This window comes from Abramis brama, assembly GCF_963993115.1.
Source record: "Abramis brama genome assembly, chromosome: 12".
Classification (NCBI taxonomy): Eukaryota; Metazoa; Chordata; class Actinopteri; order Cypriniformes; family Leuciscidae; genus Abramis; species Abramis brama.
In genome coordinates, this window is record NC_139974.1 from 28,713,721 (window position 1) to 28,738,766 (window position 25,046).

Below are 25,046 nucleotides of genomic sequence, written 5' to 3' on the forward strand. Positions count from 1 at the left end.
GATTAATCACACCCTTTTGCGAGATTAATCGCATTATCGTGTAATTAAGCATACATCATTTATCTTGTTTAATGCATTTATGATGTCATCGTTTGCTATATCCAGAAAAGCAAACTATCAGATTGAAGGGGGATTCTCACAAAACTGTATTTTCTGCAAGTTTTTTTCAAGGTAAATTTAGGTGTCTTTCCAAAAAAAGGACACTTGGAGACTCCAAAAGAACACCAAATAACCAATTGATATAAGGAGTCCATTTAATTCATAAATGTATGCACACCAAAGCACCCATGAATTATAATTTTTTTCAGAATTCGGTGTACATGTACTGTAAACTGTTTAACGGTAAAAAAAAAAATCTCTAGAGGCAAAGCATGAGAAAAAAAAAAAAAATTGTTTGCTTGCTAGTGGAGCGTAAAGTCCAGCTGCCCTTTTCTAGATGTAATTTGGCCGTAACGGGTAGAGCTAGAAGGTCCAACCACACCCTAACCCTACCCATAACTCTATCCCTCCCCCCATTAGATCCACAGAGGTGGAGCTGGACTAGGTCAAGCTCCACCCAAGACGTCCAGAGAGGGGGAGCTGGACATCATTTGGCTCTGCAGTGAGCACCACTTGTGTAACATTCATGTTACGCTAATGCTTACTGATATTGGCACCTGGTGGCAGAAGTTGCATGTTTAACATGATAACATCATGACTTTAGATGCTTTGAAACAATGTGTACTGTGAAAAGCACTATACAAATTATTATTTTTTAAAACACTGTAAGGACGTTTCATTAAAATTGTTCTCACAATGTATTATGCAAGCATTCCAAAGACATTCAGCAAATATTAATAACATCATAAAGACGTTCCAAGAATGTTGTTCTAAGAACGTTTTCTCTCAGAATTATGAGAATGTTCATCAAGTAAAAAAACCCATCAAGACAGTTTTCTCTCAGCATTAAACGAGAACATATACAATGTTATAAGAACGTTCCAAAAACCTTATTTTAAAGAACATTTTGTTCTAACATTTACATAACACTTTACAAAATGTTAGTGAAAGCTGTGGGATCTTCCCTGTAAGGTAACAAATAAAGGCCAATTAAATTTAAAATATAGGCTATGCATCTCATGTGTTCCTTCGCTTTATGTTTTTCATTACAACAACATAATAGACACAAATTAGATAATAAATCAGTAAAGGCAAAAGGAAAAGCAAAAATCAGGTTCCACAAGCTTAGAAAAGCTTGTGTGGCTATATTTCTGGCATACAATCAAGCTATAAGACATATAAAAAAAACAGTCAGGATATGACAGGCAAGGGAAGACAAATGACAGTGATTTTAGTTTAATTAAAACATATTTTTAAAGAAAAAATAGAGAGATAAGAAAAAAAAAACATTTTCCATGATTAGCCCATCAATGCCTTTCTTCATTGGTCACTGACACTGTACAAGTCAATTTTCACAAAGGAGATGGACTCAAAATAGTCTTTCTGGCCTTTCTCAAAGATGACATAGATGTATTTCTGATCCTCAGTTTCCTTGCCTTTAAGTGATGTCATACAAGAGTATCCACTTGGCCCCGCCCAGATCTTCAGAGTGTCTGTCACCCATGATTTACCGTGATTCAGAGACCAGCGAAGAGTGAGGTTCACTCCTAGAGAAAACAACAATCACAGTTGCTTATAGGCATATTTAAACATGAATACACTATATGCTTCTCTCTTATGGCACACACAAAACCACAGAATGTTTTCCTCCAAAACCTTATTTTTTCCACGGCTGAGGAAAGAAAGACATATACATCTTGGATTGCTCTGGAGTGGGAAAATAATCAGGACATTTTCATTTTTTGGATGAACTATTCCTTTAATTTCTGATATCATCATGCTCACTGCTTTTAGAGTTGGCTGGGTTGGTGAAGTAGAGTACTCCGTCCTTCTCTAAAGCTCCAGCTGCAACAGCAGGATCTTCCAGTGTGTGATCAAACACCAGCTTCTCCACCGGCAGAGACTCTCCTCCATCCAGACTGCGTGCAACCATACGACAACGGCAGTGATAGTTTTTATTGTTACGCACATTGATCACGATGCTGCCGTCATCCAGCTCCACTGGCTTTGATGAAACACAAGACAGAAGTTTGAAGCTTTTCTAAATTCTTCTGATTCACAGAAGTTTGTACGTAGCTTCTAAGTACATAGTTTACAAGTTCTTCATACCTGACACTCATCTGGGTCAAAGTCAAGGTTGTTCTTGGGCTGGTTGTATGGAATACTCTTCAGTTCAGCTCCGTATCTCCATGTGTGTCCATGATCATCACTCAGGATACAAAACACTCCGTCTCCAGCGATGCTGCCGTGGCCACACACCACCAGACGCCCAATAGCAGGTGGATGATGTTTCTGTTGGGACCATTGACAAAACATGGTAAGAGATCTTAAATAATCATTTAATGAATCTCTATGACTGGAAGAAATGTCAACTTCAGATTTGAATTAGTATTTTCCATGGTCTTATTTTTAATAAACTCACTCTTAAGCAGAAAGACAAAACTAAATAAACAAAACAAAAATAGGATGCTTTTTGTCATGTAGACTAGGTGTGGTTCAGTATCTGTTGATGCTAAATCGATAGTTTGATACAAACAGACCACTGATTTTGCATGATAGATTTGCCCAACATGTAATGGAGACATAGATAATAATACTGCTAATTGATATTGATATATGCATGATGACATTTGTTGGCAGATGAGGGCCAGCTTTAATCAAGCAAAACAAACTTTTGATTATATAAATTATATATGTCAAATATATGCAACTGAGCATCTGTTCATGTAATCAGAGATGTCCTCTTTAACATATTGGACATCATTAATAATGATAATCAGCTATTGAATTATACAATCAATGCATTACATTTTAATAGTCAAATCATGCATTGATGCTTTTTTTTTTCACTTAAATATTAACTTTCATGCATCACTGCCTCTACTGCCAGGCTGCATTGAATAGCAGCACCTAAACTGAAATAAAATAATTTCCAGCTAAAAAGAAATATATAAATAAAAATGACAAAAAGCACATAATAAAATTACTAAAATGTAAACCAAAATTAAAATGCTATTTAAAAATAATAAATTCTATAATATTATATGAATAGTACTAAAATAACACTGACACTGTAACGGACATCAGCTGGAGCGCCCTTGAGAGCCACCAGAGGGCACTCTACATCAGACTATTGTTATTCCCTATTCCCTCACAAACTACATTTCCCATAACTCACTAGTACCCGGACTCTTCATCCATTATCACATTCACCTGTGTCTCATTATCTTGTTTAGCTCACCCCATATAAGCCTGGTTTTCTCATTCATTATCTGTGAAGTCTTGTTTAGTGTTACACTGCAATTCTGAGCGTTCTTCCTGGTGTCCTGTCTCTTAGATTTCTTGCATGTTCCGTGGATTACTCTTTTGCCTGTGTTCCCTGCCTTGTTGTGTGTGTTTGTATGGACTGCCCACCTGTGTTTGACCTTGCCTGTACTTTGGATTACCGTGTTCAATAAATACAATAAATACAATAAATGCATTTGGATCCTCAACCTTCGTGTCTCAGAGCAGTTTGTGACAGACACATTGTTGTAGATACCAACATTCAAAAAAATCTTAATCTGATTTTAAGATTTTCAAACAATGTACATTTTCAATATATTCAGACAAATTACTCTTGTTGGCATACTGTTTTTCGCATACTATATACTAGGGAAGTATTCGATTTAGGACGCAGTGAGAACTTATCTGACTAAAGGCCAATTCACACTGCACTGACAGACGCCAAACAATAGCAACAGACACTTCATCAGGTTTTGTCAGATCAGATACTGACGTTGGTCAAGGCTTGTTTTCATCTACTGAACATGTTCAATGTTTGTTGGGTCATGGAATGTCTGAAAAGTGACATACTGTAATCTGGTGATTACATTAGTCAGTGTCTGTCGGTGAAGTATGCGAAGTTTCAGCAAAATTCTGCAAACAAAAATGGTCCATTGTCTATTGTCAACAGTGTAGAGATGCACAAAACACAGCTCACACAGAGGTCACTTTCAAACCAAGCAGATTTCTGTTGGTCAACATGATGAATTTGAATGACCATCTTAAAATTAAAGCGAAATCTGCGAGGGGAAATTTTTGCACTCACATGAAATTCCAAAGCGTGTAAATTCCTATTGAAATGACTATTTCCTCGAACAATGACCACATCTTAAAAGGCCAGCAGTCAGTCAAAATATGGCTAAAATGTGAGACTTTGGGAGGTCTAAGTGAAGAACCCAGAGATGAGTGTACATCTAAGTGAACACCTGTATACCGAAGCCAGGTCCAGGAGCAAAACTCTTGAGCCCCAGTTGAGGGTTGAGGTTTCGTGGGGCGCTCCAGGTGAACCCGTCATCCAGGCTCTGCACCATCATGGTGCTGGAGGGGTTGCAATGGTGACGGTGGAAGCACAACGAGTAGATGAGTATCACAGCACCAGTCTCCTCATCCACAACTACCGAACCTAAGTTCAGCCCATCTGCTAGAGAACCATCGTCCACTATGAATGAGGTAGGAGACCAGGTGGCACCTGAGAACGTGTCGGTAGAAAGTGAGTTTGAGAAGAAAAGGAGAATGAAAAACAGAATCTTACGTCTTTCGGTTCAGATCATCGAGTGAGCTACTAAACTGGATCTCAATGTGACACACCTCTGTCTGTGGACCGTCTTAAAGCTATGAACTTGGCTCCGATGTCTTTGTAGGACATCTTTCGGGCCTCTGCAAAAGCCAGCAGACTCCCCTGAGAAGTGAAGGTGAGCAGGGGAATCCTGTAGGTGTGAACTTCCCCAGTTTGACCACCGACCCAGAGCAGCTGCTCATCAGCGACAGCAGGATTGATCTGTTCATGTGAAAACAAAAAACACAAAAGGAAAAAGGTTGGGCTAGTTGTGGCGCTTTTTACTCCAGTGAACATTTCTCAGTGAAGCTTACTGTTGAAAGACAGACAGGTTCTGTGAAGGCAATGGCTTTTGACTATAAGCTATAGAACCTTTATACCATTTTTTGCTCAGGAAAATATACAGATCATTGAACACCAGAATTCACAAACATTTCCCTCATTTAAGACAATTTTGAACAAAGTGGTCTACTACACAATACACAAAATCACTGCTATAGAGAAAACAAATATTTATGGAAGCTTGTTTCCACCAGGGATAAATAAATAAATACATAGACTACTTACTTTTTATCTCACAATTTTTTCTCGCAATGTCGAGTTTATAACTCGCAATTCTGACGTTTTCGCAACTCGGACTACGTGAACTTTTGACACAAAGATTTAATTTTCAGTAATATAGGCTAGCTCACAAACTTCCCTTTGTTACAACACTGTCACAATTGACAAATTAATAGCTACATGTGTTGTATTTTATTGGATTGTTTGTTCGCGACGCGTAATGTTTTGTCATTAATAATCGTAATAGTTTTGAATGATAAACAAATGGTAAACCTTACCTTTTCATTTCGCGCAAATGAACACAGTACCGTCAGAAGCAAAATCCGCAAAAGGCTCCGATGCATGACGGCAACTGTTGTCAATGTGCACTAGGCTATTGTAATTCTGTAATATTTTCAGGCTATTTATAAATTACAAGCGCGTGTAGCATACGACGAGTCAGTCAGCCCGATGAATTAAAAAACATGAGAACCGGTTTAACAGCCCTGTTTACTTTCCTGAGAGACATGACATTTAAAATCAACGACAGATGCAGCCCTCACTTGAATAACTTAACTTGTACACCATATACTTAAACAATGTCAAATATGGAAAATATTGGCAAATTTAACAATATATATCCTTATTTTGCAGATGTAGGCCTACACAAGTAAACATTGGACCTTTTCGTTAGCTACAAAAGGACCCGCTTAAAATTAGGGAAATTATTATTATTTATCCATGACATCATGGCTGTGACAGAAAATATGAGCATATGCTTTATACTGAAAATATATGTTACTGTAGGCTATTTTTAATAAACGTGGCGTTGGTGAGCATAAATCTACAGATTTGAAACTTTTGAATGGTAATTAAATACCCGTGTAGCCTACTTTTCTCTTTTTCTTGTGTAACACACACACACATACACATATATAATGTTGCTATCTTAAAATTTAATGGTAGGCAAAGCTGTATTCTTATGTATTTATGATGATAATTAAAGTTAAACAATGAGTTGCTGTATCAAAATAGAAACATTTATTGAACAATGAAAGATGTCCCTGTGCAATTCAGCAAATCAAGTGAAAAGACAAATGTTTTAATATCAAATGTAAAACAGCAAAAGCCTTTTGGGTGACTTTCAACATGTAATATTTCGCTTACATTAGGATGTTACCAAAATAAATGGCTGTCATTTAAAAATACAACTGGAGAAACACCTAAAGGTAATTAAAATCAAATCACATTTCTGTATTAAAAGGTACACTAAGTAACTTTTGGCGCTCAATAAACAAAACTGCATGCATCTTGTTGAACAACATTGTAGCCGGAGCTACTTCTCTCTTTTTATGTATATGATGAGTCACGCAGGTACTGGGCTACTTGTCGGTTGTCGTGTCGCTGGTCTAAAAAGCTCAGAATTTGAACCCTTATTGTAGGAGTACTGCAGGGATTCAGTATAAGACAAAAGCACAGTTTGGAATTTGGATTCACGATGTACTTGCCCATTATATGAATATTGAACAAAAAGTTACACAGTGTACCTTTAAAACATTATTTCAAGACTTGCAAATCAATCACTGTTGAATCACAGTTACAGTAGAAAACAACCATTTTAAGATTGTTGTAGCTTCATGAAGATTCACTCCAGTCACATTATTGGAAACCCCATTTAAAACAAATCTTTAAAAGAAGAAATAAAAGGATTGGCACGATAAACATCACCTGAGTGGTTTAAAAACCTTCAAATAGTCTCAATAAATGTGCAATCCATGTGCAGCTCACCAACTGCACAAAGAAATGAAGAAAACGTTCATCAAGACGCTTATATTATAGAAAGATTTGTGCATTGGAGTAAGACTAAGTAAGTACTGGAGTAAAATTACCAGTAGGTAATATAGTTTTTTTTATACTATTAAATTACTGTCGGCAATATATGAATCTTACAATGAAACAGGATGTCTTGATTCTTTCTGGAGTGGAATTCATATCAAAGCAGTGAATAGTACAGACCAGCCGTAATCCCAAATGTGATGTAGAGAAATGTAAAAATTATTTTGCATCAGGCTGATATCTTGATTTTTTCAAAAAAGTCATTTTCATTTTAGTCCTAAATATCCCTTTTCTTTCTTCACCTGTATACTATTTTCCTCCATATAGATGAATTTTGGCAAAAGAGATGGTCTCCCAGTAATCTTTATGGCCCTTTTCATAAACGACGAAGATGTATTTGTTGTCCTCTGGAGAATCACCTTTGAATGACGTCATAGTCGAATAACCGCTTGGCCCCTCCCAGATCTGGACTGCCTCCTTTTCCCATGACTTCCCATCAGTGAAAGACCAGCGAAGAGTTAGATTGACCCCTGTGCAAAAAAAAAAACAGAAATTACGGTTCCGTAAAGATTTAACTTTGATATTTCTAAGTAAGACTTTGTGAACTGCTCTTCCTCACTGTGCTGAGAGTTGGAAGGGTTGGTGAAGAACATCACTCCCTGTTTCTGCAGGGCACCGGCTGCAACGACGGGGTCAATCAGCGTTTTGTCAAATACCAGCTCCTCCACAGGCAGAGACTCGCCTCCGTCCAAACTTCGCACTATTATTCGACAGCGGCAGTGGTAGTTGTTCTGGTTGCGTACATTGATGACTATGCTTCCGTCCTCTAGTTCCACTGGCTGTTAAGACAGACGTAAAGGGAGGGGAATGTGTCAAGTCAAACGAAAATGAAGTAGTGCAGCTGTTTAATATCAAGTCTACACTGTAAAAAATGTTTGTAAGTTTTACTGAAAAAAGAACAGAGTACAGTACAGTAAAAACCTGTTAATTGGTTAACTGGAAAAACTGTAAATGGTTTAACATTGCATTATATCGTCGCTGTCGGGCAGTAACCTTGTACGTCCAAATCCACTACTTTTCAGGAAATGGAAAAAACTGTATTTTTTTTTAAAACAATTAAACACGGTGTTGTCAAGGTTGATATTGTGGCTTTATATATGGTCCGACGCTTGCACGTGTAATTACATTATTAACATTTGACCAAAATCAAGCTCAAGTGGAGTTCCGAGGTTTTTTGCCCAGCGAATGTTGGATATATGCATTCTGTTCGTCATTATAACATCTCATCTAAAACAATGAGTGCATCGCATTACGTTTTCATCAACTTACAGGTTATATAGTTTATTGTAGCTATGTGGACGCTTTTTTGGTGAAAAACAGTAAAATGACACTCCTCGAAGTCCCTGATGGTGTTTTGTCTTTGTGTGTGACACTGTAAACCAGGGGTGCCCAATCCTGCTCCTGCCGATCGACTGTCCTGCACAGTTCATCTCCAACCCTAATCAAACACACCTGAAGCAACTAATTAAGGTCTTTAGGATCACTTGAAAAGTAAAGGCAGGTGTGTTTGATTAGGGTTGGAGATGAACTGTGCAGGACAGTCGATCGGCAGGAGCAGGATTGGGCACCCCTGCTGTAAACGATACATAAATATTGGCCATGTTTTATGGTCAGGCCACATATGATGAACTCTGATTCATTATGTGGTTTTTTGTTATAATACCACCTATATTATTATGGTGTTTACCAGTACATTTTAAGTTAAAAAGCAGATTTTGGTCCTTCCGTATTGGTATTGATATCATTTGCATATGAAATATTTTATATATATATATATATATATATATATATATGCCATCTCCTAATACAAAAGAAATTGTCAGTATTATTTTTTTATTTTACAATGAATTACTGGCAACCACAGTTTCTGTTCTTTTTTTTACTCTGAATTTAACTGGACATTAATCTCATTATTTAACCAGTAGCTTCATTGCTACATGACTCATGGCTTGAGCATTTAACTGATTAAATGAAGCATGAGGAAATTGATATATTCACAGCGGAAGACAAACCACATGACAACTAGCAATGAAAATACCACTGGTGAATCTTTGTATAGTCTATGACTGCATTTTCTAGATAAACAAAATGTGTCCACACTGCAACAACGCAAACATTAATATGTGACCAATGGCACAAAACACCTACAGTGCACAGTAGAGGGGTGTCTTACAGAACGTGAACTTTGGGCCTGTCCAAATTCTCACACTTGCGGTCTTTGCACTTGACTACTTGTCTACTTATATGACGTATTTTCTGTATTTGGCTCAAGTGTTCAAGTGGGTGTGAAAATCACATGTTTGTGTAGAACTTTTTATTAACCGATGGGACACACTTATACAGTAGTTGTAAAAATGCAAGTGTTTCCAGAGCTTTATTATGATTTTCAATACTTTGCATTTTAAAATAAACTTCTAGATGTAGTGTAGTCTAATGTAGTTTCTAAATGTTCAGTAGTTCCTATGCAACAGATGACACAATGTAGACAGTAGTAGGCTAATTAGTGGTGCTAATTAAGTGATAAAAAGCAGTTGCAAATGCTGTACAAAAAAAACAAAAAAACAATCAATTTAACTACCCAATTATATGTAATATCTAATTATTTTAACTTACAGTGGAATGTTTTCCTCGTCATCTCGCGATTTCAGGGCACGTGAGTTCCTGAACATGATGCACGATGTGATACACTTAGCCTCAAATACTGGTCAGAAGCGTTATTCAAGAAAGTGTGGGTTTAGTGTGTGTTAAGGGCACTGAGCTTTGGCATTTTAAGGCCTGAGACAGTCTTGGGCACTTACTTCCTGTTTCGTGCATGTGCTCTTAAGTGGCCAAGACCGCAAGTGTAGGTGTATTTGGACCAATATTAGTAGTCAGTCTCACTTTTTATAGCAGCGGTTCTGAACCAGGGGGCCTTAGGAAACTTCCAAGGCGCCTTAAGATGACTTAAAAATATTTAAAATAAGACAAACTGAGCATTATAATAGGCTAAATCAACTAAAAATCAAGATATTTCTTTAATTTACCTCCCTCAACAACCGTCTTAAAAAACCTGGAATAAAATTATAAAAATCCATGGGCATAATGAATATACATTTTTCTAGTTGTGCCAAGCTCTAAATATTTAATGGGGTAGAAATTATAAGTACAGCATATTTTAAAAAAAATCCTTATGCTTAAATCCTTATCCAGTAAATCACAAACAACTGGAAAAGTTTTGTTGAAAAAATATTTTTGTGGACAATGGGAGGCCTTGGAGTCGAAAAGCTTAAGAACCACTGACTTTTAGAGCTTCAATGGCTCAAAAAGTGTCTGACATTCTCCATTTCTTAACATGCTAGCGAAGAAATGACTCAACAACATTCAAATGGTCAGATTCAATTAAATACTCTAATTATCATATAGTAACACTTCAGTCATATATATTTATACAGTCTATTGAGATAAAGTAGTGTAATATTACCTGACACTCATCTGGGTTGAAGTCCAGTTCTTGTTTAGGCTGATTGTAAGGGATGCTCTTCAGAGCAGCTCCATTTCTCCAGGATTTACCATGATCATCACTCAGGATACAGAAGACCCCATCACCAGCAATGGAACCGTGGCCACACACCACCAAACGGCCCACATTGGGTGGATAACGTTTCTGTGAACACAGGCATGTGATGAACTAAAAGCATTTAAACTGCTCTTGGGCAGAAAAAACATGGAAAAAGGTCACGTGAGCTTATTCGTTCTACTTTACAAACCAATGCTTAACCACATATACAATAAAATGTAGTTTTAAATAACCTGAGACGTCATAACAGCATCATAAACAACATGAAGTCTTAAAGTCATGTTTTCAATTGAAGGAGGAACAGAAAGCAGACAGCGCTAACGCTAACACCTGTATTCCAAAGCCAGGCCCTGCAGCAAAGCTCTTCACCCCCAGCTCAATGGACAGGTTTCGTGGGGCGCTCCAGGTGAACCCGTCATCCAGGCTCTGCACCATCATGGTGCTGGAGGGGTTGCAATAGTAAAGGTGAAAACACAGAGAATAGATGAGTATCACAGCACCAGTCTCCTCATCCACAACCACAGAACCAAGACTCAGCCCATCTGCTAGAGAACCATCGTCCACAATGAATGAGGTGGGAGACCAGGTGGCACCTGAGAAATACAAGAAAGAGATTAAGCAAAAATCTAAAGCAATAGCCATTTATGACTCAATTTATGAAGCATTTCAGGAGGGAGCCAGTGAAAGTGGATGATCCACCTCTGTCAGTGGAACGTCTCAGTGCGATGAACTTCGCCCCGATGTCACTGGAAGACATTTTCCTGGCCTCAGTGAACGCCAGCAGACTACCACGTACTGTGAAGGTTAGCAGAGGGATCCTGTAAGTGTTGACCTGACCGGCTCCACCGCCGACCCATAGCAACTGCTCCTCATATATCAGTGGGTTAATCTGTGGGAAGCGTGTAGAATTACAAAAATACAACAAAGGGATGAAGAAATCAGTTAAAAACTTATCTTTAAACTTTGTCACATAATCACATGACAAATCTGTTATCTTGTTGTTTATCAAGACCCTTTTCAGTAACTATTATTTCTATAAGATTAACAAATAAAATAAATAAATAAATAGAAAATAAATAAAGCCCCTAAAAATGAACTACTTTACAAGTTCGTTCATAGTATCTCTGTAAAGATGTGTACGCAAACAAATAAACTTGGTTAATTTGGTAAAATGAGTCGATGTATATATGTGGCTGACTGTTTTGGGATGTAAAATAATTTTTACATAGATTTTGACTGGAATTAAGATACAAAAATAAAGGAAAGATTTACTAGATCTGTATGAAAAATGTAAATATAATTATGTTTCATGAGTTCTCTTAACTAGCACAACAGGACAAACACTAATTTTACAGGCATGCACCACTGCAACATAAATCTTAAATTATACTTCAGTCTGCACATTAATGTTATAGTCGAACAACAGCCAGTACAGGACAAGACACTATCATGTGACTGTCATTTAACGTTCCTGTATTTACCTGAGACTTGTCCGCAAGCGCACAGGAAAGCACTGCTATCCCAAGTACAATCCCAAATTGTCGAATAAAATCCATTGAAACGATTAAGGCAGCGACAAGTGCAGATAGCACATGAAGAGAAGAGACAATTTCTTTATTAAGGTACTTATTTATTTTAACGCTTGTGAATCCTGAAGTATCGACACATGACAAAAACGGACCACTCCAGTACTCACATCCTCAACCATATAGTCATGTGACTGACACTCAGGGTTGCCAGGTCTGCATAACAAAACCAGCTCAATTGCTAATCAAAATCGCTTCAACCCGCGGCAACAGTGTAAATGTAGCCGAATTCGACGTGAAAACCGCGGACTTGGCAACACTCCTTCCACTGTGAGACGTCAGAATCACATGCCAGACCTATTTACATATTAAGGAAAAATAGGACCGTGAGTATATTTTATTTGATTAAATTTGATAATTCAATGCTATACATGTGTTTGGTTCATTTGGAGCTGAAAACCTATGATTTATTTGTAGCATACTGCAGCAGCAGAGAGACCACGTCCGTTGACCATTACAGGATGAAACTTGGGGTAGGATGTTGATTGGCTGTCTGTACAATTATGATTTGCGTTATAAAATAAATGGCATAAGATGTTGAGTAAAAAGTAGCCGACGTCTTGACCTGTGTTATACTTAACAGCATGACAAAAACTGTTGATATTCTTCTACCAATGTATGTGTGAGATATCAGAGGTCCTTGGGACTGTTTAAAGAACACATTGCTTTTAAATAATTTAAATAAATAAATACATTTTATAATGTCTCCCAGAATATAACTAAACAAAAATTGCATTTAATTATAAAGGATTTCTAATAGGAATATTATATTATAGCCTATTTATCTATTTATCACCTTGTACATTGTTTGTTGTGCAACAGATTTTATTCACGTTTAATATATTATAGAATAATTATTTCATAACCATTAATATTACACACATAGATGTAAACTCATGTACATAAGTACACCTGATTTGCTGTGCAAATTTAGATGCAATTTTTAACTAAGCCTGTTGATGGCATTAGTGTGCTGCCAACTTTTATTTTCATGTACAACCATTATAGATGTTTCCTAAGATGTTTGAGATAAATTTCATATTTATTGCAATTTCTTTGGATTTTTGACTAATTTTAGGGATTTATTTCCAATTTTATTAAGTTATGAACTGGAATGGTGATCTGGGGAAAGTTGTCACACATTTTACTCCATTGAATATTTCCCAGGGAAGTTTATTTTCTGCCCTTAAAGTACTGGCTGAAATAAATAAATGAAATAAATAAATAAATAACTTAATTGTAATAGCCCCCTAATGGTGTAGTGTGGTATTTTTACACAACATGGGGTAAGTTGTCACAAAAGTAAAAAATAGTGTTCACCTAAACAGTTATTACAAAAATATGAAAATGTGCTAATTTAGCACAGTTCTGAACCAGGTGTATGAAACCATATAAAACCACTGCTAGAGAACATTGCCAATGGAACTTTGACTCAAAGTTTTGTTTGTTTTCTACAAACTCAATGACCAGCACCAGTTTTGGCAACAGTAAATACATGTGAAAACCACAACATCAATATAGCATGTGTCTTTATTTCCTGGGCTCACTCTTATTCAAGCACAAGCGCACACATTTCAGCATCGGTCTGTGAAACTGAGTGTACATTCCTGCAGTCATGTGTTCAGACTGAGCTGAGTCACAAGCTGAGAGAAAAAGAAATGACAGAAAATAAGAGAGATAGAGGAAGAGCACAAGGGGGAGGGTTTAAAATCAGTTTTGCATTCATATAGAGGAAGAAACACTCACAGAGAGTGAAAGAGAAAGAGAGCGGTTAAAAGACTACAAGAGGAGCCTGATGGAAATATTAGGAAAAAGAACAAATTTATATGAAGAGCTAAATAAATGAGTTGGGAGGAGCCTAATAAGAAAAAAAAGAACAAAGGTTGTGGCAACAGCAGGCGTGACTGAGAAGAAATAGAGGCAGACACAATGAAGAGATGGACTTGCTGTCACATGCACACTGTTCTTCAGCAGTAAAACGTGTTTGCTTTATTAGATAAAGAGCAAGGGTGAGTGAGAATGAGATGGAGGGATCATTTTCAGGGTAATCTCATGTTGTATAATATCTGTTTGTCTTTGCGTTTTCTTCAGCTTGTGGGAGTCAGCTACAGTGGAGTCAGCTGTGAACGCTGTTGTGTGTTTACAGGTTTGTTGAAATTGCTGTAAAACCATCTTGATTTGTGTTCCCTAAGTCACAATGGTAAAACATTAACAGCTCTCTGAAGCAGTATCTCTTTAATGTAGGCTATGCAAAGGTTAATGCACATTGATGCATATTGTGTACATGCATAAAGACACTTCTTGCAATCACTTACAATAACTTAAAAGGACATGTAGAATTTTGTGAAACTGGTTAAGAAATGCAATCCGTTTTCTTTAACGTTGAGAAACCCTAACATCTTCTTTACTTTCTTGTATATGAAACTATAAAAACAGAAGTCGACAGCAAGATTGGAGTTTCCTGTTCTTAAACAGGCAGCGCACCGTGCTAAAAGCATCGACTGAAACAAGCTGCCCTGACTAAAGGTTTGTCATCACGCTCTTTGTCATTTTTTGGCTTTTTATGAAGTTTGAACACTCCTTTTGAGTCTCCTTTCTGAGTGCAAGATCTCATTTGAATGACATAAACTATTTAGAATTATGAAACTACTGAATACGTTTACATAACTTTTCTTATGTTACATTTCACGTTACATTATCTTGACCTTCATAAACATTATTAGTTTGTGGTGCTTGTGGAGGCAAGCATCACTATTATTACTGCAGATACTTACTTTAATGTGAATAAAACCCCCAAAGATATCGTGGCCATGAAACAAAGTCGGTACGGCATAAAAATTCACCTTATCTATTTAAGATCTTATTGTGAGCAATTCAGCCATGTACAAGTTTAAGTTCAATTTGACTGCAATCGTTTAATCAAAATGTCATAGCTGAACCTTACAGTGAAACCGACAGACATCTCTCTGGTGACATAAGCAGGTCTTAAGTTCCTTCCCCGACAGCAACATAGTGTCGGCCCAGATCCGGCCCAAATCTGGTACATGTGGATTCCACATGGCCCTGATGTGGGCCAGATCTGGGCCGACACTATGTTGCTGTCTGGGTTAAGCGCTCATTTTAAATAGTTGGTCAAATTATACTTTTATACATTCTAAAATTGATGGTTCCATGAAGAAACTTTAACATCCATGAAAGCTTTCCATTTCACAAAAATCTTCATATTATTAAAGTTATTTTAAGAACTGTTCACTGAAAGGTTCTTTGAGGAACCAAAAGTGGTTCTTTTGTAGCATCTCTGAAAACCCATCCTCTTTTGGAACCTTTATTTTTAAGAGTGTTTGCAACTTAGATTCGGGTGCTGTGAGAAAGCGTTAATATTTTGGTGCACGTGTTTTCCAGCAGGTTCTGACAGTGACCGTCACCATGGAGGAGAGGGAGCGGCAGTGTAACGAAGAGGAAAGAAGTGATGTTCAATCCCCCACAGGACAGTCAGCCATGGCAGGAGAGCGAAGCAGAACATCCACATGGAGGAATGGTACATATTGCCCTGTTTCTCTCTCTGCCTGTCCTCTTTCAGTATTAATAAAAAACAGCTAACTGATATCATCAAACAGTGTGACTGCAGTGTGATTTTTACCACATGGTTTATTTCCCTGAAGGACACGATGATGAGATGATTGGGTAACACTTTATTTTGCTAATCCCTTTTGAACATTCTACTGACTATAAGTAACTTTGCAACTACATGTCAACTTATTCTAACCGTAACCCAACCAGTCTACTAATACTCTACTAACACTCTAATGAGAGTTAGTAGACATGTAGGTGCAGAGAGAGGTGGACAGTTACGAAGTACATTTACTTCAGTAGTGTACTTCAGTACACTTTTTGAGTATCTGTACTTTACTTTTTTCTGAAAACTTTTTACTTTCACTTCACTACATTTGAAAGACAAATCGTACTTTTTACTCCACTACATTCTGTCAAGGTCCTTGAGTAGAAAGTAGTAACGTCAGTCAGTGGAAGATTTTTTTTCGTCTCTAAACGTGATTATTTTTTTGCAGGTGACAGACAGCCTATCAGTAATCACTCTTGTAGGGTCACGTGTCGTGAAGTTCAGCGATTTCCCATCATTTTCTTTGAACACTAATCAGCAGGTGGCAAAATGGAGGAAGACAGATCCTCGGCGTATCCATGGCAAATTGGTCTTTCCGTTTTGCTGTTTGTTACAGCAGTATTGCTGTTGGGCAATTATACAGCTATGGTTGTGTAGCTGGGTTTTAAACCAGGTTGGATTTTTATAGACCACTTGATTTAAATGAATGGATACACATAGATGTGAACTTCTTTTGTTGGGGTGGTAGGAGCATTAAATAAAAAAAAATATGTTTTTTTTTTTTGTAATTTCTATAGGTTTTATAACATTCTAAAAGCTCTAAATTCCACAGATACTACTAACTGGTAGGTGTATTCACTAGGTTGCTTTGGCATAAGGTACTGTAAGTATTACATACAACAATGCAACAATAATAAAGAAATGCATTGGCATTTACTTTTTACTTTTGATACTTAAAGGTGCACTGTGTCATTTTTAGCGGCATATAGTGGTGAGGTTGCGAATTGCAACCAACAGAAGTTACGGTGGGCGACAGGAAAATATGTAGTCGTCTGAGACAGCAGAGAGTAGCCAGTTAAGCAATGAGGTTTCTTTACAAAGATAAATTAAGAAATTCGGTTTACTTAATTATTTAGTAAATCGATGTTATTTCATTGTGTCAGTGTTTTGTTCACTGACTTCAGCTAGCTTTTTTGCATGAAGAACAACATAACGAAACACGTTTGTCCATTTAGGGCCACTGTAGAAACATGTCAGCACATTTCAATGTAAGGGGACCCGCGGTGTATGTAGATAGAAATGGCTCATTCTAAGCCAGGTAATAAAAAACATAACGGTTCATTAAGGTCTTTATACACCACTGAAAACATAGTTATGTATATGATATTGCATTTCTGTCAACAGATCCTCCTAAATATTACACAATGCAATTTTAAGTACTTTTAAAAACGAGTACTTCTGTACTTTTACTTAAGTAAAAATCGGTCTTTACAACTTTTACTTGTAACGGAGTAACATTTGACCAGCAGTGTACTTTCACTCAAGTAAGGAATTTGTGTACTTTGTCCACCTCTGTGTTGGTGCAACGTTACTTATAGTCAACAGAATGTGTTTAAGGGACAATCAAAATAAAATGAAACCAATGCTTGTAATGCTCAAATGACTCATGACATATCACACTGTAGATTTTTCTGTAAGACCACAGGAATTAGAAATATGTTTTCATCCTTTAAAGGGATACTCCACTTTAAAATGAAAATTCTGTCATCATATACTCACCCTCATGTTGTTTCAAACCTGTATGAATTTCTTTCTTCTGCTAAACAGAAAGGAAGATATTTAGAAGAATGTCAGTAACCAGACAGTGTTTGGTACCATTGACTTCCATAGTAGGAAAAAAATATACTATGGAAGTCAATGGTACCAAACACTGTCTGGTTACTGACATTCTTCTAAATATCTTACTTTCTGTTTAGCAGAAGAAAGAAATTCATACAGGTTTGAAACAACATGAGGGTGAGTAAATGATGACAGAATTTTCATTTTAAAGTGGAGTATCCCTTTAAATAGGTTTTACTTTTATTTTCAATTCTTAATAGGTAATTTAAATCCAGCGCAAATTCTCCCTGACAAAAAGAGACAATGGAGTATTAAAGACTGGATTTCAGATTTAAACTGTTTAATTGACCTAACTGGATGTCTTTCTGTCAGGTCAGTGTGTGGCATCTGTGTCCACTTCCTCTTGGTTGACTCCCACGTTTGACTTTTCACACTGCAGGACTCTTTTGGAAACCAATGGCTTTCAGGTTAGTACATTTCCAGCATGGTAAAAAAAATAAAATAATTAAATGCATTTCTAAATGAACTTATTTCTATGTTGTATTTTGATGTTAAATCTATTCCAGATTCCAGCAGAAGATTTTGAGGGTCCACTTCATTTAGCGCTAGACCATCCGTCCGTCAAACGATACCTGCTTTTCAACTCAAATATTTTTAATTTCATCCTGGCACCAGTAAGAAATCCCTTTCTAAATCACTGCAGTTCACACACATTCCACCACTGAGCAAAGTCAACAGGACAATATGGATAAAACTCACAGAACCTGTTAAGTACAGGCCCGGTTCATATTTCACTCCAAAATCAAAAGAAAAACAGGGTGTTACACTTTATTTGAAGGTGTCTGTGTTACAGTGTAATTATGCATTTAAGCACTGAGTAATAATAATTAACTACATGTACTTACTAGGGGGTTTGAGGTTGCACTTTATTTTACAATATGTACTTACAGTGTACTTACTGGGTAATACAGGGGTGAAGGTTAGGTTTAGGGATAGGTTCAATGTTAGTTATTACCTACTAAGTACATAGTATGGGGAACAGGACTTTAAAATAAAGTGCTACTGGGTTTGATTTAGGGTTAGTTGTAATTATGCATAATTTATAGCTTGCCTATTACTACAGTAATTACACTGTAAAATAGTGTTACCAAACAATGTTATTAGAAATCATATTTTTCTTAAAGAAATGAAGATATATTAAATAAACTACATTTAAATAGTACATTTAAATAGCAATCTGTAAATGTTTCTTGCATTGTTAAGCATCATCACTGCAGTATTGTATTGTCGCACCAAGAACATAAAGATAACTATATTAGCGTCCACACCAACATATGTTACTGTTCTGTTTTTATAAGCGTGCTGCAGTTTTGTCATTTGGATTCTGATTGGCCGCTTTTCCATCGTCGGGCAGAACGGAATGTCAAGGAACGGTTCCAGTTGTGTTTCCACTTGAGCCTGGCACGGCGTGGCACGATTGCAAACCGTTCTCGGCCCGGAATTCTCTGCACGGTTGTCTTGACGATTCAGAATTAGTAACTTGTCTGTTGCCTGGCTACCAGTTTCTCTGTAGCTCTCTAAGTGCACTATTTATACGACATAAACCACAAATTAATAATAAAATTAATATATCTTATCATCCTCCATAACACGGTCGCTATACATCTCATATCGTCTGTAAACTCTTGCGTTACCAATGCAACGACTGACGCTATTGTATTACATTCCAAAGAGAGACGTTCAGCCTGACGGTGGAAAAGCGGCTAATGTTTTTATCGTTCACAGTTATAGATGTGATGTGGACTTCCCTAAGATTAGAATGAATATTGAAACTTTATCGCAATACAGTAGTTTTAGTTATTTATTGTCCTATGTGTGAATAGGCCTTTACAGTATTACATAATTACTGTTTTCTAATAATATCAATCTAACAATCATCAATGAAAATTAAATTACTAAAAAAGCAAAATGTCCAGATTCTTTATCGTAATGGAAAATAAGATTCAATTTCTTTAAGCAAACTTACATTTCTTATATTTTTGTATCTTTTATTTGTAATTTTTGGATGAAATGTTACTTGGATATGTCGTCATGAGAGCCCCCCTAAACCTAAAAATAGTACATTTCGGATTCAGAAATCATGTTCTTCACAAGCTTATCATTTACCTGATCACCTTTCACTGTTTTCCACAATTACAAATCAGCAAAGAGATGAAATATCCAGGCAGGAATTTAGGAAACTTAAAGGAAATACAGCACTGTTTTGCTGTTGTGTCTGTTGCAGTTGCTGTATCTGGTGCTGTGGTGTGCTGTGTACTCGACCCTTCACATGTACCTTGAAGGCACAGCAAACTTCTGGGTACTCTGTCTGTGTGTCAGTCTGTTGTCCATAATCCTCACCACCGCCATCATCTTCATCTTCCACTACAGCAACAAAGAGGTGGGCAGTCACATGACAGATCAGGGTCTGATGACATCACTCTCTCTTTCTTGTTAGGTCTAATTCAGTCCTTTTTGAGAATAAACCTGTATTCCTTTTTAATGCATATTAACAGGTGTTTGTGTATCTGTTGCAGATCAACATGAACACAGATGTGCGTTTGGTGGGGGTTAATGAGCACATGGTCAGGAACGGGCTGCTGGTGGGAGTGGCCGACTGGGTGCATAAATGCAGAGGAAAACTACAGGTAATGGATAATCAGTTCCTCTTACCGTCCACAATAAAACTTTAATTGTCTCCCAACTTGAAAAGTCAAAGTTTAAAGACAATTCTGATGATCATTCTGACAAGACTTGCAGGCAGCATGAGCCTATACAGTAAACACACATTATATTAAGAACAGGAGCAGTGTTGATTGTGCAGTGTACTTTGTACACATTGCGTGCTGTGTGGCAGCATGGGAAATTTAAAGCATTAAACGGAAGTTGTGACCTTCTTGCTTATTTTGACACAGTGTGAAATGGCTTCTCTGTGAAATGTCCACAGTAATTGATTGGGTCATTGGATCCTTGGTTTGCTATCGATGTGATGTCGTGTGATTGACAGGTTGTCCCGCCCTCATGCCAGTAAATCATAAGAGAAGAGTTTTTGCTGTAAGTGGGAGGGGAAGTTATTTTGATTAAAGATTACAAGCGCAAATTAATAACAAAAAAAAATAAGGATGTGCATGAATTTATTAAAAAATACATTAAAGGGTTCATCAATTTTACTCATCAGAAAAATTCATCATTTACTCACCGCATGTTGTTCCTGTATGTCTTTCTTTCTTTTGCGGAATGTTTTTTTTTTTTTTCATACACTGGAAGTCAATGGTGATCAAAACACTTTTGGCATTTACCAGCATTCTTTGAACAATCTTCTTTTGTGTTCCACAGAACAAGGAAATTCATACAAGTTTGGAATGACATGAGGGTGTAAATGATGACAGAATTTTCATTTTTGAGTGAACTAAACCTTTGAAATACAATATTAAGAATCAACTCCACAACTACCAGCATCCTTTGCTCTTGATTTTCTCAGACTAGTTTTTGTTTGGAAGTAAAAAAAGAAAGAAAAATGAAATTCACTTCAAATGAACACTTCCATTATGTTTTGACCAAAATGATGTAAATGCATATTACATTATTACAATGTTTGAATTTATAAGCAAGATTTTCTCTGGCAGTAAATGGTTAACTTTTTACTGGTATGAGAGTAAAAGAGACTTTAAGCTGTACTGTTTAATCAGATAAAATAAAAATGTTTAATCAGATAACTGAATACCTTCCTGGGTTGCATCTTTATCTTGTTTATTTCCTTCTGTAGTCTGTGATGGAACTGACAAGGTTTAATGAACAAACTTGTTTAACTGCTGCTTTGCTTGATCCTTCTTTCTTTCTCCAGCTCTTCTGTGTATACTGGGACTTGTCCCCGTGTCTGAATTGTCTGGTGGAAGTACTGGATGACATGAGTTTTGTCAGGGATCAAGTACAGGTTGGCTTGCTTTTGTTCATTGATTTGTTATTATGTTGATGCTTCTTGGCCCTACAGAAAGTAATCAATACAAAAAAAAAAGTTTTGTAATTCAAATATAATGCTAGATCAAACAATTGTAGAGTAAAGATTAAATTCAAATGTTGCAGGATACATATTCACACTGTAAAAATGATATGAATAAAAACATATGTTTTTACATTGCTTTAACTCATCAAAACAAGTTAAGCAATTTTCAACTGTTTTTTATAAGTTATACAAGATTACAAGACACAAGAAGTCAGCTGAAATGACTTAAACATCCAAGTTTATTGTACTTCAACAGTTTATGGTTTTAGTCTAACTCTGATAGGAACAAGGGAATTATGAGACAACAGGGTTATTATAGAACTTAAACTATTAAAACATTTTTGTAACTAGACACTAAATAAACATGTATTTGTAAACATATTTTATTTGATAAAATAAGTGTATCTCACAAAGTTCCCATTTTACCCTACAGAACCAACTCAAGAAAAGAATGTCCCACCTAGTTCTAGTGACTGAGGTCGCGACCCTGGATCCTGAGGATGGATTACAGGACGAGGAGGTTCCAGAGGAAGAGCGCCCCCTGCTGGTGGAGGGACGAGAGAGAAGTTCATCAACCAGTCAACGGGAGGACTCTAAACTCACAAAACACTTCAGCTTGAAGCCTGACGCCACTCTCTCAAATCAGGTGAAAATAAGTATAATTAATATGAATAATATACTGTATGAATCAGTCAATGTCACTATATTCTCACCAGTGGCAGTTTGAGAGGGAATTAGGCAGAAAATGGAAATTGATCAAACCTGCTCAACTCACATTTTTACAATAGAAGATTATAGTATGTTTACCATTTTTAAAATAGATATAGAAAATCATATATCGATAACACTTTACAATAAGGTCTCATTTGTTAACATTAGTTAATGTATTAACTAACCATAAGCAAAACATTTGTTACGGTATTTATTAATCTTTGATAATATTAGTTCATACAAATCCAGCTATTCATTGTTTGTTCATGTTAGTTCACAGTGCATTAATTAATGTTAACAAATACAACTTTTGATTTTAATAATGTTTTAGTAAATGCTGAAATTAACATTAACTAAGATAAATAAATGCTGTAGAAGTGCAATTCATTGTTAGTTCATGTTAACTAAAGTAGTTAGGCCTAACTGATATTAACTAATGAAACCTTATTGTAAAGTGTTACTCTTATATCTATATATTATGTATCATATGCGTCCATGTAAGGAGGCACAATAATCTTTCTAATCACCAACCCAGCAATTGTCAGTTTAGGAAAATGAATGGGACAAATCATGCAGGTCATATAATGTATTTGATTATTATTGGTTATTTATAAGAAAATATTCCATCATTTGCATAACCATTTTGGTCAATTTATGCATCATTGGATAAATATATCCAGGACTCCTCTCTTCCTGCAGTGATTCAAACTCACCTATGATATGATTAAAAATACATCCTGATTCATTCTATGCAAATTTATTATTCTCACAAGTAAAAGTGTGGTTAAGTTGCCTTAGTATTAATTAGAATGGTATTATATTTAGAATAAGCTTCTCTTGCCTCCTCTGATGGATCACCATTGAGTATTACGTTGAATCTACAACAATTAAAGTAAAAATATGTGTATGGTTTTCTTCAGGATATTGCTTACCAGCTCCTGATGACCTACGGTGCACTTTATGTCAGACTGCTAGTCTCAAACAAGCTTCCTGCTCCTTCCCGGCGGCCTTCAGCTGCAGGGAAAAATCATTCCATATCATCTCTGTGTTTGTGTGAGTATGTGGAGTTAAAGGTCCTGCAGTAGATGGAACATGACAATCAAATCTCGCATTAAAAAGTATTAGTCATCTTCTGTGGGATGATTATTTTGCTGTCGATTATGATATAGCCACAGACTGTTCTTGCTGCTCTTGAAACTGTTATGATTTCATCTGTGTATTGAAATATATATTTGTTTCCTGACTTATTGTGGGTCTCTATGTGATTCCATATGCTCATCAGGTGTGAAAGGATGAAGTAAGAATTTATTCCTTTCTCTTCCATGTGAAGTTTTTGTATTAACCAGCTAAACTGATAAGCCATTGCACTGGTACACAATGTTGTACCACATAGTTTTGTATTTTATGTGTATTTTTTTATTACTGACTTGTGGTTCTTTATAAGATTCTGATTATCACTGTCACAATCGGATGCAAAGGAACAAGCGATAAAAGCTTTCTCCTCCACATTCATCAACATGGATTTTGGAAAAATTTCGGAAAAATTTAATGCGGGGGTCCTGATCACCCTGTCTGGGTTTATTCTGCGATAACAACCAGCTGGATGCACATTATCCCGCTTATTACACAGCTACTTGCCACATAAGTAAATAATTAGACATATGACTCGAAATATTTCATTAGCTCTTTTTAACGCAAAGCTTCCGCGAAGAAGGCAATTGCTAGCAAGCTATGCGCAAACTATACGAACATTTAAGGGATTCAGTACAGTCATACCACTTATTACACAGTATTTTACCACATCAGTAATTATGGGGATAAGAGATATTGATTTGAGATGAAAATGTTTTAAAATCGTACATGTTTATTATCTTATAATCCATTACAGTGTACAAAACAATCGTCTCAAAATGGCAACAGCTGCGTTTGTATGAAACAAGAGAGAGTGAGTCTGTGATACCGGATGACAATTAAATAACTCTACACAAAATATTGATTTGAGTTTTAATTAATTTTATTAGCTCACCAAACGCAAAACTTCGATGAGGAAGTTCTAGCAAGCGTAAAGCACCGTCTTCAGTTACCCGGATGAGCCTGGTTGTTACCAGGGTTACCATAACATACCGCTGGATGGCTCGATTGACCAATCAGAATCAAGTATTCCACAGAACATTAGTTAACTGCATTATTTAACATAAACCAACAATGGAAAAATACTTAATCTCAACTAATGTTAATTTCAACATTCACTAATACAATATTAAAATAATTAAAATTTAATGGGCCTGAGCTAACATGAATGAACAGTTTTATTTTTTTAACTAACGTATAAATAATAATAAATACTGTAACAAATGTATTGCTCATTTTTAATGCACTAACTATAATGTTAATTAATGGAACGTTATTGTAAATTGTTACCATTGTATCAATTGATTGGATGGTGAAAAGTGCCTCTATATGTAGTTGGAGGGGTGGGGCTAGAAATAAGAGGAATTGATGATGCCAAGTCACATAGGAAAGTTATTACATTCTGATAAAAAAATTATTTTATTATT

At 36.3% G+C, this 25,046-nt stretch overlaps 3 protein-coding genes across 6 annotated transcripts; 1 reads left to right on the plus strand and 2 right to left on the minus strand.

Annotated features, from left to right (window-relative positions):
* Positions 1-240: 240 nt before the first annotated feature.
* neu1 (neuraminidase 1) lies at positions 241-5,733 on the minus strand. The gene is made up of 6 exons (XM_084130876.1): positions 5,539-5,733; positions 4,732-4,921; positions 4,350-4,612; positions 2,209-2,391; positions 1,885-2,104; positions 241-1,646 (listed from the first exon to the last, which is right to left on the minus strand). The coding sequence occupies exons 1-6, from the start codon at positions 5,602-5,604 to the stop codon at positions 1,420-1,422; spliced, it is 1,149 nt and encodes a 382-aa protein (XP_083987002.1). The 5' UTR covers positions 5,605-5,733; the 3' UTR covers positions 241-1,419.
* A 524-nt stretch (positions 5,734-6,257) lies between these two features.
* Positions 6,258-12,420, minus strand: LOC311093459 (sialidase-1-like). The gene is made up of 6 exons (XM_084130875.1): positions 12,173-12,420; positions 11,391-11,580; positions 11,022-11,284; positions 10,596-10,778; positions 7,695-7,914; positions 6,258-7,605 (listed from the first exon to the last, which is right to left on the minus strand). Exons 1-6 carry the CDS (start codon positions 12,245-12,247, stop codon positions 7,385-7,387), a joined length of 1,152 nt encoding a protein of 383 aa, XP_083987001.1. The 5' UTR covers positions 12,248-12,420; the 3' UTR covers positions 6,258-7,384.
* Positions 12,421-12,528: 108 nt separating this feature from the next.
* tmem268 (transmembrane protein 268) lies at positions 12,529-23,731 on the plus strand. Of its 4 annotated transcripts, none has more exons than XM_084131152.1 (12): positions 12,529-12,603; positions 12,695-12,750; positions 14,369-14,423; positions 14,714-14,803; positions 15,680-15,815; positions 18,108-18,202; positions 18,302-18,409; positions 20,020-20,175; positions 20,312-20,422; positions 21,619-21,708; positions 22,211-22,423; positions 23,409-23,731. In XM_084131152.1, the coding sequence occupies exons 5-12, from the start codon at positions 15,704-15,706 to the stop codon at positions 23,571-23,573; spliced, it is 1,050 nt and encodes a 349-aa protein (XP_083987278.1). In that variant the 5' UTR covers positions 12,529-12,603; positions 12,695-12,750; positions 14,369-14,423; positions 14,714-14,803; positions 15,680-15,703; the 3' UTR covers positions 23,574-23,731. The 4 variants fall into 4 exon arrangements, with proteins under 4 accessions (XP_083987278.1, XP_083987280.1, XP_083987277.1 ...); XM_084131154.1 differs by having other exon boundaries at positions 15,683-15,815; XM_084131151.1 differs by lacking the exons at positions 12,529-12,603; positions 12,695-12,750 and adding an exon at positions 13,998-14,286.
* The last annotated feature ends 1,315 nt before the right edge of the window (positions 23,732-25,046 follow it).

What these genes read in the sequence shown, in the direction of transcription:
- tmem268 (XM_084131152.1), top strand. Translation starts at nt 15,704, where the DNA reads ATGGAGGAGAGGGAGCGGCAGTGTAACGAAGAGGAAAGAAGTGATGTT. An exon ending in AACATCCACATGGAGGAATG is followed by an intron (nt 15,816 to 18,107) that starts GTACATATTGCC and finishes TCTTTCTGTCAG; the next exon opens with GTCAGTGTGTGGCATCTGTG. An exon ending in TCCACTACAGCAACAAAGAG is followed by an intron (nt 20,176 to 20,311) that starts GTGGGCAGTCAC and finishes TATCTGTTGCAG; the next exon opens with ATCAACATGAACACAGATGT.
- LOC311093459 (XM_084130875.1), bottom strand. Translation starts at nt 12,247, where the DNA reads ATGGATTTTATTCGACAATTTGGGATTGTACTTGGGATAGCAGTGCTT. An exon ending in CGCTTGCGGACAAGTCTCAG is followed by an intron (nt 11,581 to 12,172) that starts GTAAATACAGGA and finishes CGCTTCCCACAG; the next exon opens with ATTAACCCACTGATATATGA. An exon ending in GGCCTGGCTTTGGAATACAG is followed by an intron (nt 10,779 to 11,021) that starts GTGTTAGCGTTA and finishes CTGTGTTCACAG; the next exon opens with AAACGTTATCCACCCAATGT.
- neu1 (XM_084130876.1), bottom strand. Translation starts at nt 5,604, where the DNA reads ATGCATCGGAGCCTTTTGCGGATTTTGCTTCTGACGGTACTGTGTTCA. An exon ending in CATTTGCGCGAAATGAAAAG is followed by an intron (nt 4,922 to 5,538) that starts GTAAGGTTTACC and finishes TCACATGAACAG; the next exon opens with ATCAATCCTGCTGTCGCTGA. An exon ending in CCCAGCCAACTCTAAAAGCA is followed by an intron (nt 1,647 to 1,884) that starts GTGAGCATGATG and finishes TGTTTTCTCTAG; the next exon opens with GAGTGAACCTCACTCTTCGC.